Genomic DNA, 18,542 nt, shown 5'->3' on the forward strand with positions numbered 1-18,542 from the left:
CTCATTTAAGGACAATTACTCCCTTTCACTAGGATAAATGATCACCAGGAATGAAGAATAGTCATCCATCTTGCATAGTTGCAAAGCAGACGTACCACTAAATAAGTCCGGTGACATCTTTGAGCATACAAATCCCCATACTTCAGCAGCTGCAGGTCCTTCACAGGTAGCCTCTATTCTTTAGCTTGGCTCTTGCCTTTCCCTGATTGGTGATCCCCACAGCAGCCCTTGGGGGTCCCCAGAAGCAAATGAAGGTGCTAGGTCCCTTATAAATGCCCCCATCTTAGGGTCAACCTATGCCAATTACTTTTGGCTACAACAATTATAAATAAGCTAAATGAGGATAACCCCCAGGGGTTAGCAAAATTCTTTTGTTTCTCAGTCATACTCATGTACACCCTTGGATAGTTCCTTTTGATTCCTTCTAAATATCCCCCTTCCTGAGTCCTACTCTAAGAGAGGCAAAAACAAATTGAAGGCAGCCCAGTATAATAGAAAGAAGACTAATAGCTATGGGTGGGAGGAATAGATGGATAAGATGTCATGAGAGAGCATTTATTAAATAAGCACTTAATATTTACTAGCCACTGTACCAAGCACTGGAAGTAGAAATAGAAGTTAAAAAAAAAAAAAGATCTACCTTTGCAGCTTTTTTTTTAACCCATACCTTCTGTCTTAGAATCAATATTATGTATTGGTCCAAAGGCAGAAGAGTGATAAGGATTAGGCAATGGGGGTTAAGTGACTTGCCCAGGGTCACCCAGTTAGGAAGTGTCTAAAATCAGATTTGAACCTAGGACCTCCTGACTCCAGGAGTGGCTCTACCCACTTAGCTACCCAGCTGCCCCATGAAGTTTCTGATTCTAATGAAGGGAAGGTGCCTGAAAGAAAGGGGAATTTTAGATGTAGTGGGGAGACCCATGTGGAGGCAAGGATGCAGGTAAAGAAATATGGTCTGAAGATTGAGAAGTAGAGCCAGAAGTGAAGTCTGAACATGGACTGGAGGCTTCTTGAAATAATCACTCAAGACTTGGAGGAGAGTTGGACAGTAACAACTGGGGTACTGTCAGGATGGTTAACATGTTGAAAAGTTTTATGCAAACCTTAAAGAATGAGAAGTCAAGAAATGCTTATCCCTTTTCTAAAAGAGAGGGATATATAGTGCCATAGAATCTTGAGCCTTTGGTTTCCAATAAACCTCTCCCCTTCCGTGGATCTTGGGTTCCATATCTGTCAGATGAGGGTTGGATTGGCTAAAATCTATAACTCCCTTCATACTAACATCTTTCTAATTCAACACAAGATGGAAGTGCTTTGAGAAGCAGATTGCCTCCTCTTCCTCCCCCCCACCCACCCAAATAGAAGCTGTGTATCCTTAGATTTCCTGAATCTTTCCTTTTCACTTATTTCACTCTTCTTCTTTTCAGACATCTGTAACCTTGCCTTTCTCCTTTTATTAGATTGTAAACTCCTTGAAATTACCAGAGTTACCAGTCAGAAGAGAGAACTGCAAGATGGAGGCATCTCCCTAGTGAGAAAGTCACAGTGAAGCCCCAGAGTGGGGCTAGGAGTCAAAAACCTGGATTTTAATCCCAAACTTTGTCACGGACTAGACCTTAAGCAAATAACTTGACCTTTCTGAGCCTCAGGTTTCTCTTCTATAATTAGAGAGGGTTAAACTAGGATCTTTTTAGTTCTGACATTCTCTGATTGTTTCAAAATACTGTCAAGAGTTCAGAAGGTAAGGGAAACAAAGTAAAAACCAGGGTTCTGATCCTGGCTTTGCTATTTGTGTGACCTTGGACAAGTCATTTCCTTTCCCTGAATCCCAGTGTTCTTCTAGCATAAAAAGATTGGATTGGAGTAGGTGATCTCTGAGGTTCCTTCCACAGCTTCAAAGTCTGTGCCACAAAATATACAGGGAAGGCCAGAGATCAGTCTCCGAGAGTGAGGGATTGGAATGGAAAGGCATGATGGAACAGAAGAGTGGAGGACCACTATTTGTTAACCAAGCTTCTGGCCTCCTGCCCTTAGCACAGTGCCTGGCACCAAATAAGCACTCCATAAATGTTGGTGGATCATCAATTGATTGAAAGTAGGGTCTGTATGTTCTTTAAGAGAGAGTATTTTTGTGCTGCTCAACAAAGCCAAAGTAACTTCACTTTTCTTTCACTGGAAAAATTGTAAAGAGAGACCCCTGCTGGCTACCAGTGGAATTTCTAAAATGCTTGGGGAGGAAAGGGAAGCTGAACTGTTTTCCATACGGTTTTCATGAGTATTACTCATCAAAATATGTGCAGCAGGGTGAACAGACTGTTTTAGATCCTGATTTCTCTCGCGATGGGCACATGGCCAGTTTTCAGATCAAAAGAGAACATGTGGTCATTTGGTCTTTAAAAGAAAAATCTCAAAGTACAAAGGATGCAATTCTTAAAAACTAGGGCTCCGTGGATTAGATTATTCACATACATGCATAGAGAGAGAGAGAGAGAGAGATTAAAAGTTTAGCTCAAGTAGCTCCAGTTTCCTTTTCCTGGTTGAATAATTTTTTTTCAACATTTAATAACTAATGGAGATGAGGAAGAGGCAAAGTAGAACCATATGGATACATAAACACCAACTTTACTTGTGGCCGGATACTTCTGATTTGTATCTGTTCATGGGATCAGCTATTGCTCTAGATAGGAGAAAAGCATTTGGTTTATGCAACAACAGGATGAAAGGTTGTCTCATGGTACAGTGAAAAGTTATCCTGATCCAAAATTTACTTACTTGGGTGACTTTAGTATAGTCATATATATATATAGCCTTTGTTTCATCATCTGTAAAAATGAAGAGATTGAACTAAATGTTCTATCTCTAAAGTCCTTTTCTGTCCTACTTCTGTGGCACTATGATCCTATCTTGGGTTTCAAATGCATTCTTCTGGGAGAGGAGAGGAGAAAAGAAAATCATATCTTTCAAGCTGGAAGAAGGGACTTTAAGTGTTCATTGAGTCTTACTTTCTCATTTTTATGAGCTAGGAAATTGAGACTAAGTGTGTTGTAGCTAGGAAGTGGCTGAGGGTATAGGGTTTGAACTCAGGTCTTCCTTTCTATCATTCTGTCACTATACCATGCTGCTGCCCCACAGAGTAGGTGCTTAATAATGCTGGTTGAAGGGAAGCTAGGTGGAAAAGTGGATAAAGAGCTAGACCTGGAGATGAGAGGTCTTAGGTTCAAATGTGACTTCAGACACTTCTAGCTGGGTGACCCTGGGCAAGTCAATGTAACCCCAATTGCCTGGCCCTTACTGCTTCTCCATCTTAGAACCAATACAGAACATATTTAAATTTTTATTATCATGCTAGTTATTATAATAACTAATACATAGTATTGGTTCTAAGATAAAAGGTAAGTGCTTAAATAAATGAATGCTGGTTGAATTGAATTTTTGAATTAGAATCCAGAGCTGTTCCCCACTATCTGCATTTTTTTAAAACCCTTATCTTCTGTCTTAAAATCAATACAGGAGGGGCAGCTGGGTAGCTCAGTGGATTGAGAGCCAGGCCTAGAGATGGGGGAGGTCCTAGGTTCAAATCTGGCCTCAGACACTTCCCAGCTGTGTGACCCTGGGCAAGTCACTTGACCCCCATTGCCTAGCCCTTACCACTCTTCTGCCTTGGAGCCAATACACAGTATTGACTCCAATATGGAAGGTGAGGGTTTAAAAAAAGAAATCAATACAGGTTCAAGTATTGTACAAGTGTTGATTGGAATCAATAGTTAAATACTGGGGTGCTATGATGGTTGTGCTGGAGCTAAAGAGAGGTAAGAGGCATGGGCCCTGCCTTTAGAGACCCCAGAAAGGGAGAATATATATGCAAAAACACACACACACACACACACACACACACACTCTCTCTCTCTCTCTCTCTCTCTCTCTCTCTCTCTCTCTAATGACTGATATACATGGGTGAATTTGATCTTCATGGGAGCATTAGGAAGTGACAAGAGAACTTACTACTAGCAAGATATGCCAGAGAAATATACATTAAAGAGCTGGAATCTCAGTTAGATAGGGCTTCTGGACCTGAGGGTGGCAAGAAAATGGATTGAGAAAAATTGTGAATACTCATAGGCTCTAAAGGCAGTTTGGTTTAGCTCCCTCCTTTGACAGATGAGGCACAGAGTGTGCATGGGGTTTTTCTGACATCTCATATAGTTAGTAGTAAGTATTAGGATTTAAATCCAAGATCCTTTGGCTCCAAACTCAGTTAGTTCTCTTTATTCTCTCTCTCTCTCTCTCTCTCTCTCTCTCTCTCTCTCTCTCTCTCTCTCTCTCTCTCTCTCTCTCTCTCTCTCTCTCTCTCTCTCTCTGTCTCTCTCTCATGTTGGGTCTCTGCTGATACTTTACCTCTTTTTGTGTAGTTTCACAGAATCAAAAGGAAATAATATGCAATGAGGGAGAAGGAGGAGGATTTGGTAGGGAAGGTCTCCATTTAGAAACAGAAGAGATTAGAGGTAAGCCAGACAGAGCTAAAGTGACTTGTCCAAGATCACTTAAGTGGTAAGTGACAAAACTAGACTCTAGACTCTTGGCCTTCAAACTAAATGCTCTTTTGACTATCTCCTCCAGATTGTAGAGATCTGTCAGCCATTAAAGGGCTCTGAGCAGAGGAATGATTTGGTTACAATCATACATTAAGAAGGAAAATATAGCAGCTGGGCAGAGAAGAATTGAGAGCAACTAGAATATGGGAGAGTTAGAAAGACAAAATCTATTAAAAAAAAAATAAAAGTAGGGCAGCTGGGTGGCTCCGTGGATTGAGAGCCAGGCCTAGAGACAGTAGGTTCTGGGTTCAGATGTGATCTCAGATGCTTCCTAGCTGAGTGATCCTGGACAAGTCACTTAACTCCCGTTCCCTAGTCCTTACCACTCTTCTGGCTTAGAACTAATACACAGTGGTGATTCTAAGACAGAAGGTATGGGTTTAAAAAAAAATCCCAATAAAAAGTTTAAAAGTTCACAAAGGCGAGAATAAATGTCAAGGCATCATTTAAGTAATTTGAAAGAAATTGTATGGCTAGTAATTGTATGGGCAAGCAGAGAAGAAATTACTTTAGATTGATTTGGTCAGTTAAGGTTTCATAGAGAATGTGAGATTTGAGCTGAGTCCTGGAGAATAATAGTAACTTCTATTCCTATAGCTCTTTCCAATGAAAAAATTTTTTTCCTTAAGCAAGCCCTTTTCTACAGGACAGCCATTATCTTCATTTTAGAGATGAGAAAACTGAGGCCCAGAGAGGTAAAAATGACTTTCCCAAACAAGTGTGAAATTGGGACTAGAAGTCACATCTTTTTTCTCTAGTTGGAGCACTTTTTGTAACAGACCACATTGCCTCATGCCCTGAAGCCTGAGTAGGATTTGGGTGGACCAATTGCAATGGGGACAGCATTCTGGGGAAATGAAGTGCCTTCCAGAAAGCCTATGTCTATGGTCCAGCCTGTCTGGAGGAAAAGAGCAGATTGGGCTGTGACCGACCACTAACAACCACAGGGCAACTGGCACAGCCCAGGTCTGTAGGCGTAACTCTTCGGGCCAAACTTGTCATCCCCATGACTTGGAGAATGTTATTATTCCAAAGCAGCTTCATCTTTGATCCAAGTAAGCAGAACTGATGCAGTGGAATCCAATTCACAAACATAGTCACAAAGGGCAGCTGCTCAGGTAACAGTAAGTGATCAGCCATGTCAAATCATGAATGTTTCAGAGCAAAGCGAATCACCATAACATGCAGGGTTACATATGTGTTTCAACACCTTTCAGGCCATTGCCAAAAAGTCTGGATTGCAAATTAAATTACCATTCTTCTCATGCTGGTTAGCGTATTGCTATGGAATTCTGAAATATTGATGAATTCCATCTCTAGACTGGGCAGCAAGCCCAGTCATTGTTGAGTATCACATGCCACCTCCTGCATTGTGTCCTTGCTTTGATAGGATTGAATCCACTCTGCTTGTGAGAGATGAGCCTAGGTACCAGTAGGCAACCTCCCTCTTCTCCTTCCCTCCCTGCCCAGGACATCATTGCTTGACAGACACTAACCTACAAATTCCATGTGCTACCCTTGGGAGGCAGACAATATGGATTTTAATTCCACAGGCCTTTAATTAAGCTCTTACTATATGGATGGTAATATATTGGACCTTGAAGATCTAGAGGTACATAGAACCCTAACCCTGCTTTCAAGAAATCATAAGATGAGGACATGGAAGTGAAAAGAAAGATTAAGTGCAAAAAAAATCCATTTTAAGAGAAGAGAGCTTCCATAGAGGTTAGGGGGATGGGAGAAGGGTTGTCTACTTTCCAAAGCACTTTGACCTTCTGCAAAACTAGATGTTAGACCTAAGGAAGCTGTAGAGCAGTGATGGCAAACTTTTTAGAAACAGCATTCCCAAACTGCACCCTTAGACTGCCTGTGAGCCCCCCACATTACCCCAAATGGGAGGAAGTGTTCACATTGCACTACTGGGCAGAGGGGAGGGATGATGTGAAAATTTTACTCAGGGGCTGTGATGAGGGAAAATGAAGGAGCCCCCTCCATCATTTGGAGGCATGCATGCCACAGGTTCACCAGCATAGCTATAGAGGGTCACTGTTCCAACCCCTTCATTTGATAGATGTCAAAATTAAGGCCCAGGGAGTGGGATGGGAGCTTTCAGGATTAGAATTAGGGTTCGGCTCTTTCTATAGTACCACACACACACGTTTTGGAGAGGAGGGCATTCTCCATTTTACATAAAGCTGCTTGCTTATCTGCTGACCTGGCCAGGTTGACAGTAACACCTCTCCCCATCTCCAGTTGAGTGGCAGCTGCAGAGGAGCACTCTGGGCTTAGGCGTTGTAGGAGAAGGCATTAATGCCAAACCCACAGCTGGCATTCTTCCAAAGGTCCCACTTTCCCTAAAGCAGCAAATAGTAAGAGATGTATTCTTCACTCACCAAGGTGAGGTGACTTGCATTGAATCACATAGCTGAAATGCATTAGAGCTGGGATGAAAACCCTGGTCTCTTGGATCCAAGCCAAGCTCTTTCCTTCTGGCCATGCTTGCCTTTCTGCCTCTGCCACAAGCAGAAATGGGGTTCCTATATAGCCATCCCACCAGTGAGTCACCCTTGGAGTAAGGGAAGAAGAGAGCAGCTAGAATTAAGGAACCATTAAACACTACCTGTGTCGCAGATATGTGTGATCTTTTTAGCCAGTGAGCTGCCTACAAAGTATGGCTCCACCCAGGCCATGAGCCTGTGGGAGTTCTCAAGCAGGGATGATCAGTTTATTCTTTTAGCCACCCTTTTTGATTACTTTATATTTGAAGTGTTCTCATACTTCAGCGTACCACCTGCAGAGATATACAGTACGTGCTTCATTTTTACTAGGCTGCACTAGTAACTTCTAAAAATTGAGCTTATTTTTGAGGAAAGGCTATGACTCCTCTAAATTTCTTTATAGAAAGAACATGGCTAATGTCAAAGATACATTTGTGGGGAAAAAAGACCAGTCCTGTAGTTTGGGCAAAATATCAAGAAACCAGATTTTCATTCACTTGACACAATGTGGCCACTTGCCATCCTCAAAGTGATAATGTGTCATTTTTAACCCTTTCTCTTCCCTTTCTACCTCGCAGGTCCCCAGCCTGTGTGAAGATCTTCTATCCTCTGTCGATCAGCCCTTGAAAATTGCCAGAGATAAGGTGGTGGGAAAGGATTACCTTTTATGTGACTACAACAGAGATGGAGATTCATATAGGTGAGCTCCTGCCCAAAAATTCAGTCAACCTGGGCAATGTCAAACTTTGAGCAGTTGACCCCACAACAAGTCTGTGGGAAATTGGGGCTCATCAAGGTTAACTCTTAAATGGTATTTAACCTTCCTGATCCTCAGTTTTCTCATCTGTTTATGGGATTGCAAGAGAACACCAAGGGATCATCTAGTGTAACACTCTCTCTTTGGAAGAAGAAACAAGCCAAGAGAGGAAGGCAGCAATCTGGGGTCATGGAAGGAGAGCTGCCCAATAAGATCCCAGGACCTTTGTTTCTCAACCCACTAAGTTTCCTTATTTCCAATTCATAATGATTATGAGAAATCTTTCTTTTCTTTTTTTTCTAAACCCTTACCTTCTGTCTTAGAACCAATACACAGTATTGATTCTTAAAAGAGCAGTAAGGCCTAAGCATTGGGGGTGAAGTGACTTGCCCAGGACCGCTCAGCTGGGAAGTGTCTGATTTGAAACTAGGACCCTCCCCTCTCTAAGCCTGGCTCTGAATGTGTGTGACCTTGGGCAAGTCACTTCACCCCCATTGCCTAGCCCTTACCAGTCTTCTGTCTTGGAACCAATACACTGTATTGATATGGGTTTAAATAAAAAAAAAAATAACAAATTTATACATAAGTTTTCCAAAGTTACATGATTCATGTTGTCTCCCTCTCTTCTCTCCCTCCTCCCAGAGTTGATAAGCAATTCCACTGAGTTATACATGTATTATCACTCAAAATATATTTACATATTTTTCATTTTTGTAAGAGAGTAATCTTATAAAACCAAAACACCAAATCATATACCCAAATAAATAAGTGAGAAATTGTATGTTTTCATCTGCATTTCAACTCCAATAGTTCTTTCTATGGAGGTGGTTAGCATTCTTTTTTCAAAAGTCCCTCAAAATTATCCTGGATCATTGTGTTGCTGTTAGTAGCAAAGTCTATCACATTTGATCATCCCACAATATTTCAGTTACTGTGTATAATATTCTCCAGTTTCTGCTTATTTCATTCTGCATCAGTTCACATAGGTCTTTTAGAACAATAGTATTCTGTCACCATCATATACCACAATTTGTCCATCCATTCCCCAATGGAAGGACATCCCTTTAGTTTCCAATTCTTTGCCACCTCAAAAAATGCAACTATAAATATTTTTGTACAAACAGTCCTTTCCTTTTTTTTTTTTAAATCTCTTTGGGATACAGACCTAGTAGTGGTATTGCTGGATCAAAGGTATACATTCTTTTAAGGACCTTTGGGCATAATTCTAAGTGGCCTTCCAAAATGGTTGGGTCATCACAACTCCACCAACAATGCATTTGTGTCCCAGTTTTTCCACATCCCCTCCAACATTTATTATTTTCCTTTACTGTTGTATTGACCAATCTGTTAGATATAAGGTGGTTCCTCAGAGTTGTCTTAATTTGCATCTCTCAAGATGGGTTTTAGAACATTTTTCCATATGATTATTGATAGCTTTGATTTCTTCATCTGAAAACTGCCTATTCATATCCTTTGGCCATTTATCAATTGGGGAATGACTTGGTTTCTCATAAATTTGACTTAGTTCTTTATATATTTGAGAAATTAGACCTTTATCAGAGAAATTTTTTCTCAAAAAATTTTCCCAGTTTGTTGCTTCCCTTCTAATCTTGGTTGTATTGGTTTTGTTTGTACAAAAAAATTGTAATTTAGTATAATCAAAATTGTTTGTTTTATATCTTATAATATTCTCTATCTCTTGTTTGGTCTTAAATCCTTCCCTTCTCCATAATTCTGATAGGTAAACTATTTTATGTTTGCCCAATTTACTTATAATATCACTCTTTATGTTTAAATCACATGCCCATTTGGACTTTATCTTGGTATAGGGTGTGAGATACTGATCTAAACCTAATTTTTGCCATAACATTTTCCAATTTTCTGAGCAGTTTTTGTCAGATAGTGAGAGTTCTTATCCCAAAAGCTGGGAACTTTGAGTTTATGAAACACTGGATTTTTTTTTTGGTACTTAAATGCCCCCCCCTTTTTTTTTTGGAAAATTTTATTTAGTTAATTTAAAATATTTTTCCATGGTTACAAGATTCATATTCTTTCTCTCCCCTCTCCCTATCTGTACCTGACATGCAGTTCCACTGGTCTACATCCCCAGTCATATCCCCATCATCCCATGTGGTCAAGCAGTTGTTTTTCTTCAGTGTTTCTACTCCCACAGTTCTTTCTTTGGATGTGGATAGTGTTCTTTCTCATCTCATATAAGTCCCCCAGAATTGTCCTTTGCATTGCATTGCTGCTATTAGAGAAATCCATTCCATTCAATTTGTGCCACAGTGTATCAGTCTCTGTGTATAATGTTCTCCTGGTTCTGCTCCTTTCACTCTGCATCAATTCCTGGAGGTAGTTCCAGTTCACATATGAAACACTGAGGTAATTTGCTGAGGTAATTTACCTCATGTCTATTTCATTGATCCACCCTTCGATGACCACTGCTTTATAGTACAGTTTAAGATCTGGTACTGTTAGGCCACCATCCTTCACATTTTTTAATTTAGTTTTTTTCTAGTTCTATAAAATAGTTTTTGGTAGTTTGATAGATTTGATACTGAATAAGTAAATTAATTTAGGGTAGGATTGTCATTTTTATTATATTAGCTCGGCCTTCCCATGATCAATTAATATTTTTCCAATTGTTTAGATCTACTTTTATTTGTGTGAAAAGTGTTTTGTAATTTGCTCATAAAATTCCTGTGTTTGTCTATTTTATATTGTCTAGAGTGATTTTAAATGGAGTTTTTCTAACTCTTGCTGCTGATTTTTGTTGGAGATATATAGAAATGCCAATGACTTATGTGGTTTTATTTTCTATCTACAACTTTGCTAAAGTTATTATTTCAACTAGCTTTTTTAGTTTATTTCCTAGAATTCTCTTAAGTATATCATCATATCATCCACAAAGAGTGATAATTTCTTTTCCTCATTGCCTACTTTCTACTGACCTCTGAGAATTTCCTCAGGTTGCAGCATCTGTGCCTGGAGTGTTCTCTAAAATTCTCCCTTCGTCAGAAACCCTACCCCAAACCTTCTTGATTTGGGCCTTTTCTCTGTTGATTCTCCTATTTATTGCATCTATAGCTTGTTTGTACACATTAGTTTGCCTATCATCTCCCCCATTCAGTTATGAGTTCCTTGAAGTCAGGGACAGTCTTTTGCCTGCCTTTTTATCCCAGGCTCTTAAACAAATGCTTATCAACTATAGGAGTTGTGAAACAGCTATGGGGCTGTTTATTTTCATTAGTTTCGATTTGGGACTTTTTTGAGCAGAATAAAATGGACATTTATATGAATACCATTGCTTTTTAAAACCCTGATACATTTTTTTGTGTGTATGCACATGAATAGGTCTTTTCTCTCTGTTTCTCTAATTTGCAGAAATACCCATTTCTTACTTGCAAGTAGTACATGTTTTCCCCCATCTGCACACATACATGTTCTCAAAAGCTCACATTAAAGTCTCACTAACTTCATTGAACAGTAGTGGATATTATAAAAGATTTTTTTTTTTAATTTCAAAGCCAAATTTCCCAATTCTTTACCCTAGCCAGAATTTACATATAGATGTGAATCAAAGTAATTGCTTCAGGTCTCCCAAACAAAATGTGCCCATGTCAAGACAACCCTTCTCTCAATACTTCCATGATCATAACTGAGCTCTTAGCACAATTAATTCCTAGTTACTAGACCATTGCAAGAAATGACTACTTTTCAGCAGTTTGCTTTCTCCTGAGCCTGATGCCCTGGTTCAGCTCTAATGAGAATGGCATAGACCCAGGGTTTCATTAAGAGATGGGAAGCTGATATTCCCAGAAAGCCACCTGAGCATGTGTGACATCACTCTGGATTTGCTGTGTACTATTTAATGCCATTGAACTGTGCTATAATGTCCCGCCCACAGGTCAGAGAGAGCTACATCTGTGCATCTCTGCCATCTGTCTATCATTGCTGAGGTGTTTGAGGATTGTTACCATCTCACCAACCTCCAGCTGAGCTCCCTAGGATCTCCTGCCCTCTCACCCAGAGATTAAGTATTTCATGTTTCTAGTGGTCTGCTTTCTTCATCCTGACACCATCAGGATATCAGAGGTCTCTCCACTCCTGTGGGAAACAATGTTATCATGAAAAGAGTTGGCTTTAATTCCATGTTTGCTGTGTGCTCTGAACTTGTTTCCTCATCTATAAAATTGTAGTAGTTACCTTAGAAGTGATACTGTGAGGAAACTGATCTGCAAAACAAAGCCCTTCAGAATGGGGACTCTAAAGCCCAGGCAGTCCTTTGTGTCCTAGTGGTGTCCACACCCTCATTTTAGAAGGGCCCCAGGGAGTTTGTGGCAGGTTCAAAGTCTTCCAGCAGGTTAGAGCCAAGAAATTAATTCCAACTCATACCTAGTTATTGTTGTTCTTATGTTTGGTTTCCTTCCTTTAGGAAAGTAGGCAGTGGGTTGGCCTAGACTGGTAGGTATTGAAAAGAGTCAAGACATGTACACTCCGTTTGTAAGGGGAGTATCAGAATGGTAGGATGCCCACTAGAGAGCTCCAGGTGACCTTAGGTGTCACACTTTGTGTGACTGGGCCTAAGTTTCCTACTATCAGTAATTAGATCTTACCCTCACTTACTATTGTGTGAGCATTTGAACTTTTTCAGCCCTCAGGGTCAGTAATCAGGGCTCACTGGGTGTAATGCCATCATGACTGTGCCCTAAGGCATAGAAGAGAGAAAGTGGAGGGGCAGACAGGGATAGCCAGACCCTTAGAACCACTGACTATTTAGAATAAAAAAGGACTTTAGGGATTATCTAATGGTCTGGAGAACCTAGTCAAGTCATAATTTGTCTACAATATGATTGTAAAGACATCTCTTTTTGTTGGCTTTGTTTCATCTGTCAAAAGATAGGGTTGAACTAAACGCTATAAAACCCTCTTAGCTTGGCCATCCTGTACTGTTAGGGTCCTCCCAGCTCTGATACTCTGTGTTCCAAAGCCCCTCCCAGCTCTGACATTCTCTTTTCTAAGGTACCTAAGGTCTAAGGCTGCTCTAGCTCTGACAGTCTTTCCAGAAAAGCAGAGGAAGACCTGTTCACATTCTGTAGCAGACATTAGGTACATGACCCTATACAGATCACATAGAAGCCACCAAGTCTTGGTGAATTCTGCCATTCTTGGATTTCCTGTGAGGTGGAATCTGATTTCCCCAGCTTTTCTTCTCCTGGTTCTTTTTGTGCTCTTGGCCCCAGGCTGGGGTTTCCAGCATTCTGGGAGCTTTCTGAATATCCCTCTGAAAGGTCAGTACCATGATCCCTTTAAGTGATGCCATCCATGCCCTCGGACCTCAAAGGAGAGACAGAGGGCATCCAGGCTCTAGGGAATTGAGCCCAATGAGTGCAGGTTGGAGAGGAATTAAAAGACAATGCTCTCTGCCTTGCCATTGTTGACCCCACAAAACTGAGAGCTCCCAGATGTCCCTGCCATGATATAAGAATATAAGCGGAGGGAGGAAAAGTCCTCAAACTGGGAAGCAAGAGGCCTAGGTTTAGACTCCATCTCTGACAATTGTCAGACATATGACTTTGAATAATAATTCATTTTCCTTTTCAGGAATCAAGTTTAAATTAAATAAAGGGATGGTGCTAGAGAGGCCAGCTGATCCTTTGGAGATAGTTGAGAGGAAGGAGAAGTCATGGGAGAGAAGGATATCAGCTGCCTTGACATTTTTACTCCTGTGGTTTAGTGATGGGCTGGTGAGGTGACCCTTGCTAGCTCTGAGGTTCGATGAAAAGACTCCAAGGCCTTTTGACTTTCTCCACACATTTCCATCCTAACTGTGTTTGATAGTTTGCTTAAATGGAATCCTTATGGGATGGCTGTTGCCAACAACACTGTTTGAGACCTGTTAGCTGAAACAAAAAGCTTTCTCAAGAAGGAAATGAAAAGCTTGACTTTTGAAATCTAAGTGCTCTTTTCCATCTGTCTTATTTCAAGCAGCCTCCATTTAAGCTCTTAAATGTGTGCAGAGTGGCCCTTCCACTAAAAATATTTGGGCTAGTATTTTTTTTCCAGCTACAATTACACCTGGCTCCAGGAATATAGGCTTGAAATGTCCCAGTCTCTAAGCCAGGAGAAATGTAAGTCATAGGCTTCTTTAAAATTCTAGGCCAGCTGTCTATAAAAGAGATCAGATCATCTCTGTCTGATCAAACCTCTTTTAAACAAAACCTTGTTAGGAAACTCACTCAGTTTACTTGTCTGCTTCAGGAATCAGAAGGGAGAATTACAATAGAATGGATAGAACACTGTGCTACAAATCTGGAGAACCAACTCAAGGTCTGGCCCTGCCTCTTTCTAGTTGTTTGACCATGAGCCATTTCCCTCCTCGGGGCTTTGTTTCCTTACCTGTAAAATAGAGCTAAATGATAGTTGGTGCAGTGGATAGATCACTGGGCCCAGAGAACTCAGGAAGACCTGAGTTTAAATGTAGTCTCAGATGCTTCCTAGTATGTGTGATGCTGGGGCAAGTCATGTAGCCTCTGTTTGTTTCACCTCTATGCAGAAATGCAGACAATAATAGCACCTACCTCTGAGCACTGTTGTGAAGAGCAAATGAGATAATATTTATAAACTTTGCAAACCTTAATGTGCTGTGTAAATTCTGGCTTCTAATTATTGTTATTAACTATTAATGGCCAAAAGCTCTTTGACTTTAGGATTAAATCCCTTTCTAATTCTGACATTTTATTTTTCAACATTTACAATAAAAAGGACCTAGCAGGATCTCCTACTCAAGAGGACACAGTTGTAGTCAGTTGCTTTTTGGGGGTACCACCCATTCATTTCAATTTTATAGACATTTTAAGTGATTCCTAGATCCTTGTAGGAATACAAGGAAAATGGCAGATTTGTGTTTATACTAAGGAGTTCACAAAGGATGTATCTGGCAGATTAGCAAGTAGAGCTCAGCCCTACCTATGGTGAGAAGAGATGTTTTTGGTCGGAGGAGGTCCCAAGAATCTTCTAGGGCACACTCCCTTCCCAGATCTGGTGGCTAGAGTTCTGGGTCTGGAGCCTGGCTCACATTCTGTATCAGACATTAGATCTGTGACTTTGGACAAACTCACTTAACCTTTCTCTTATTCAGTTTCTTCTTCTGTAATATAGAATCTATATCTAGGCCTGTTGTGTGGATCAAATGAATTAATATCTGTAAAGCACTCTACAAATTTTAGCAGTTTATAGAGTAGAGGCCAGAGAAGTTCATCAGCTTCAGTCCCACCGCTAATTATCTTCAGAAATGAGCTATGCTCTCTACATACGCTTCACTGCACCACCATTACTTGCTTGATTGCAGGTCATTGTTGGGACAACCTATCCTGTTGCTGTTTCTCTTCTGAAATTAAGGGGAAAGAGATGATCTTTCTTTGGTTTGGTTTTTAAATATCACTCACAACAGAGGAAACATTTGCCCCCTCTCTCTCCAGGTCCATTGCAGGGGTCACTAACATAGAATTCCAGGATGTCTCCTGAGGGCTTCCAGTGGGACATAAGGATTGTCTCTTCCATTTCCTTCTCTCAGCTGCAGCCCCCACTGGGAACATCTGCCTTTGATGCTTTTTCAAATTAATTGCACTCATGTGTAGATTTGTTCTGTTTTCTGTTCTCCACCCATTTCTGCCTCCTTAATGTTTGGGTTGGTAGAGTTGAGAATGATTTCTACAAGAAATTCGTAACTGTATTCTAAAGAATACAAAGTCTTAAAAGACAAAAATCTTTTAAAGCACTCCCCCCATAACCATTGGTAGAGGGTGGGATATGTAAAAGATTATAATTTCTCTTTTATAGATGAGAAATAAGACTCCAAAAGAAGTGAGGATTCTCCACATAGGTTATGTCCAAGCTGGAACTCCTGCTCAGGTCTTCTGATCCCAGTTAAGGTCCTTGTAATTACACTTAAACCAGATTGCCTTACCTCTTTCTCAATAGGCCCCCTTTCACCCTTTTATCAATTTCCAATGTACTTTTTAGAATTCCCAAACTTTATCTTAGTCCTCTTACACATACTGGGATCAGAAATGGATTTTTAATTATTTAAAGGCAGGAACTCTTTGTATTTTTATGTCCTTCAGCATCTAGCCCAGTGCTTGGGACATAGTAGGCACTTAATTAAGTGACAGTTGAGTTGAATTGATCTGAAGTATGATAACTTCAGTTGAACAAGTAGGAGGGCTAGAGATTGACCTAAGTACTTTGCTTGTACTTTGGGAGGTAGGGTGTTTCTTGTGCTTTCTTCTGTAGCTCTCTCCTCTGATTTCTTTGGTGTATACCCTACCCACCAACTGGAGTGTAAAACCTACAGCTGGTTAGCCAGGGGGGAGGTGGGGAGCCTTCCTTCACATTCTTCTGTTTTGCTTTGATTTTTGCAAACTCTGAACCAGCATTGCGGTAAGTGGAGAAAATGATCGCCTTGTAAGTAATAAGTTCCAAAGGGCCCAGCTGCTTTTGGTCAAGCTGTGGGGGCTGCCGCCCAAAGAGCCCTGCTCTCACCTGCCTAAATGCCAAATATGGTTAACTCTTCCATCACTACTCCTATCCTCCATTGCTGGTAAATTCAGGGAAAGTTTGAAATCCAGCTTATTTACCTTTAAGCTTAAATTTGGATGTGAAAATGTATTCAGTGGATAGCCATTGGCTAATGAGGCAAAGGTTTTTTATTTGTGAAGCACAATGGAAATTGATAGACTCAGAGGACTAGAAGATGGTGGTGGTGGTGGTGTTTTTAAAAAAGCTTAAAACAGAAATCCAGGACATTTAGAAATCCAGTGTTGTTTGAAATTTTGTTATACACAGAGGAAATGAGAGTAGTGTGTCATACCATGGGAATGCTAAGATTTTGAAACCTGAGGGAGGGTAAATGGCTCTTTTCTTATATGGTCTCTGCACTATCCCTCCCCACATCTCTTCTTTGCCCCCCCCCCCACTTCATTTTTTTAAATACTATTCCTTTCTCTAAAAACCCAACCCGCTGAATCCCACCTGCAAATATTAATGAGTAGGTTTTCAGCTTGCAGCCCTCTTTCAAGCCTCTCTCTGTGATTAAATGTTTTCCTGATGTGGCAAAATGCATTTAAAGGGGAAAAAGTATCCCAGCTAGTATTTGTGTTAAGCTGGTTTTCATTACTTCAGATTTTATATGCCTGGCATTCAGAGGGCCAGGGACCATTGGAATGGCCAACAGAAGCAGCCTCTATCATCCATGATTATGTCAGTATATCTTCATCCTTCTGTCTTTATATGGGCCAGAGATTCCTCTGTGCTTCAATAAAGAGCTCATACATTGCTCTGGCCAAAGAAAAGTCATCTTATGGTAGCCAACCATCTAGGGATGAGGCTTGTAGGGATCTAAGCTTGTCTTTGGACAGTCCTTTTCTAGAGCATACCCAGAGTCTTTCCAACTTAGCAGAACTTTGTCACAACTTGTGGTGATGACATAGACTTTAGAAAACTAAAGTCATCTCCATACCATGAAGAGGCAGTAGAATAGGCCTTGATTAATTAGAGGATGATAATAATGATTATAATAACCTATTAAAGTTCCACTCTGATGTCTCATTATGGCTTAGAAGTGACCTTGGGTTCTTATTCCCATGCCAGTGGAGTGCAAGCTTCAACAGATCCTACTATGTAAGAAAGGCTTGGAGGGCAACATGGCCCAGTATTGGACCATATATCTCCTCCCAGGACCACTTTACTTGAGTTTGAACACATTCATCACCAGCTTGGCTACAGAGCAATGTTTTGTCTTAGCAATTTTCTACAACTGTGCATTAAAGCATTTGACAGAATGCTGAATCTGGGGCCCTGATGACCTAAAACCAAATCATGTCTTTGACATGTAATGTAGTTGTGTAATCGTGCAAAGTCTACCTCATGAAATAATTGTTAAGCTCAAATGAAATGTTGTCTAAAGAGCACATTGCAGACTCTCATGACTGATGCACATTGTTGTTCATACTATGTACAAGTTTTAGTCTTCAGTGGAGCCGGATGGTCTGCAATGTCCCCACACTGAATAAGTTACAGATTGCTAACCTAGTAATAGAGTTGTTTAGACACTGCCTAATCCTTTGCTTTGAGAAAGGCCAAACTGCCTCTTCACCTAACACCCACCCCCACCCCACTCCACCCCGAGTCTATCCATCTACTGCCAACTTAGGTCATCTAACCAATTAGAATGCTTCAGAGCACATTTAGATTATGCATGAGGGAATCTGTATTATATTAACTCCCACATGGATAGCAAAAAAAATAAAGGTTACCATTTATTACCAAATCTCATTGTTGAAAAGATCCTTGTAGAACATCAGTTCCAATTTATATCTGACTTTAAAATCCCTTTCACAACATCCCTGGCCAGTGATATGATTATCTACACTTTGCTGGAACATTTGCCAGTCAAGAACTTGTTGTGTTTGTCCAAGGAAGGCAGTCCATTGGTTTTGAATGACTCTCATCTTTGGGAATTTGTCCTTATATGAAGCTGAATTCTGCATCTTTGTTTCTTGTACCCTTTGTTCTCGCTGAGACCAAAGAGAATGAGCCTAATCCCTCTGCCACATGACAGCCCTTCAAAAATACATGGATCCTCTCTCCGGTCACCCCCCTGTCTGCCCCCAATGTTCTCTCCTGGTTAAA

The 18,542-nt window shown here is 40.6% G+C and overlaps 1 protein-coding gene across 4 annotated transcripts in view; it reads left to right on the forward strand.

Moving 5' to 3' along the window:
* The window catches only part of CAPZB (capping actin protein of muscle Z-line subunit beta), a 161,104-nt gene that overhangs the window by 103,164 nt on the left and 39,398 nt on the right, over window positions 1-18,542 (forward strand). For all 4 annotated transcript variants that reach the window (XM_056795691.1, XM_056795690.1, XM_056795688.1 and 1 more), the window contains exon 3: window positions 7,669-7,790. In XM_056795691.1, coding sequence (XP_056651669.1) covers window positions 7,669-7,790 — 122 coding nt within the window. The remainder of the gene's footprint in view (window positions 1-7,668; window positions 7,791-18,542) is intronic.

The sequence above is a fragment of the Monodelphis domestica genome, chromosome 4 (assembly GCF_027887165.1).
Source record: "Monodelphis domestica isolate mMonDom1 chromosome 4, mMonDom1.pri, whole genome shotgun sequence".
Taxonomy (NCBI): Eukaryota; Metazoa; Chordata; class Mammalia; order Didelphimorphia; family Didelphidae; genus Monodelphis; species Monodelphis domestica.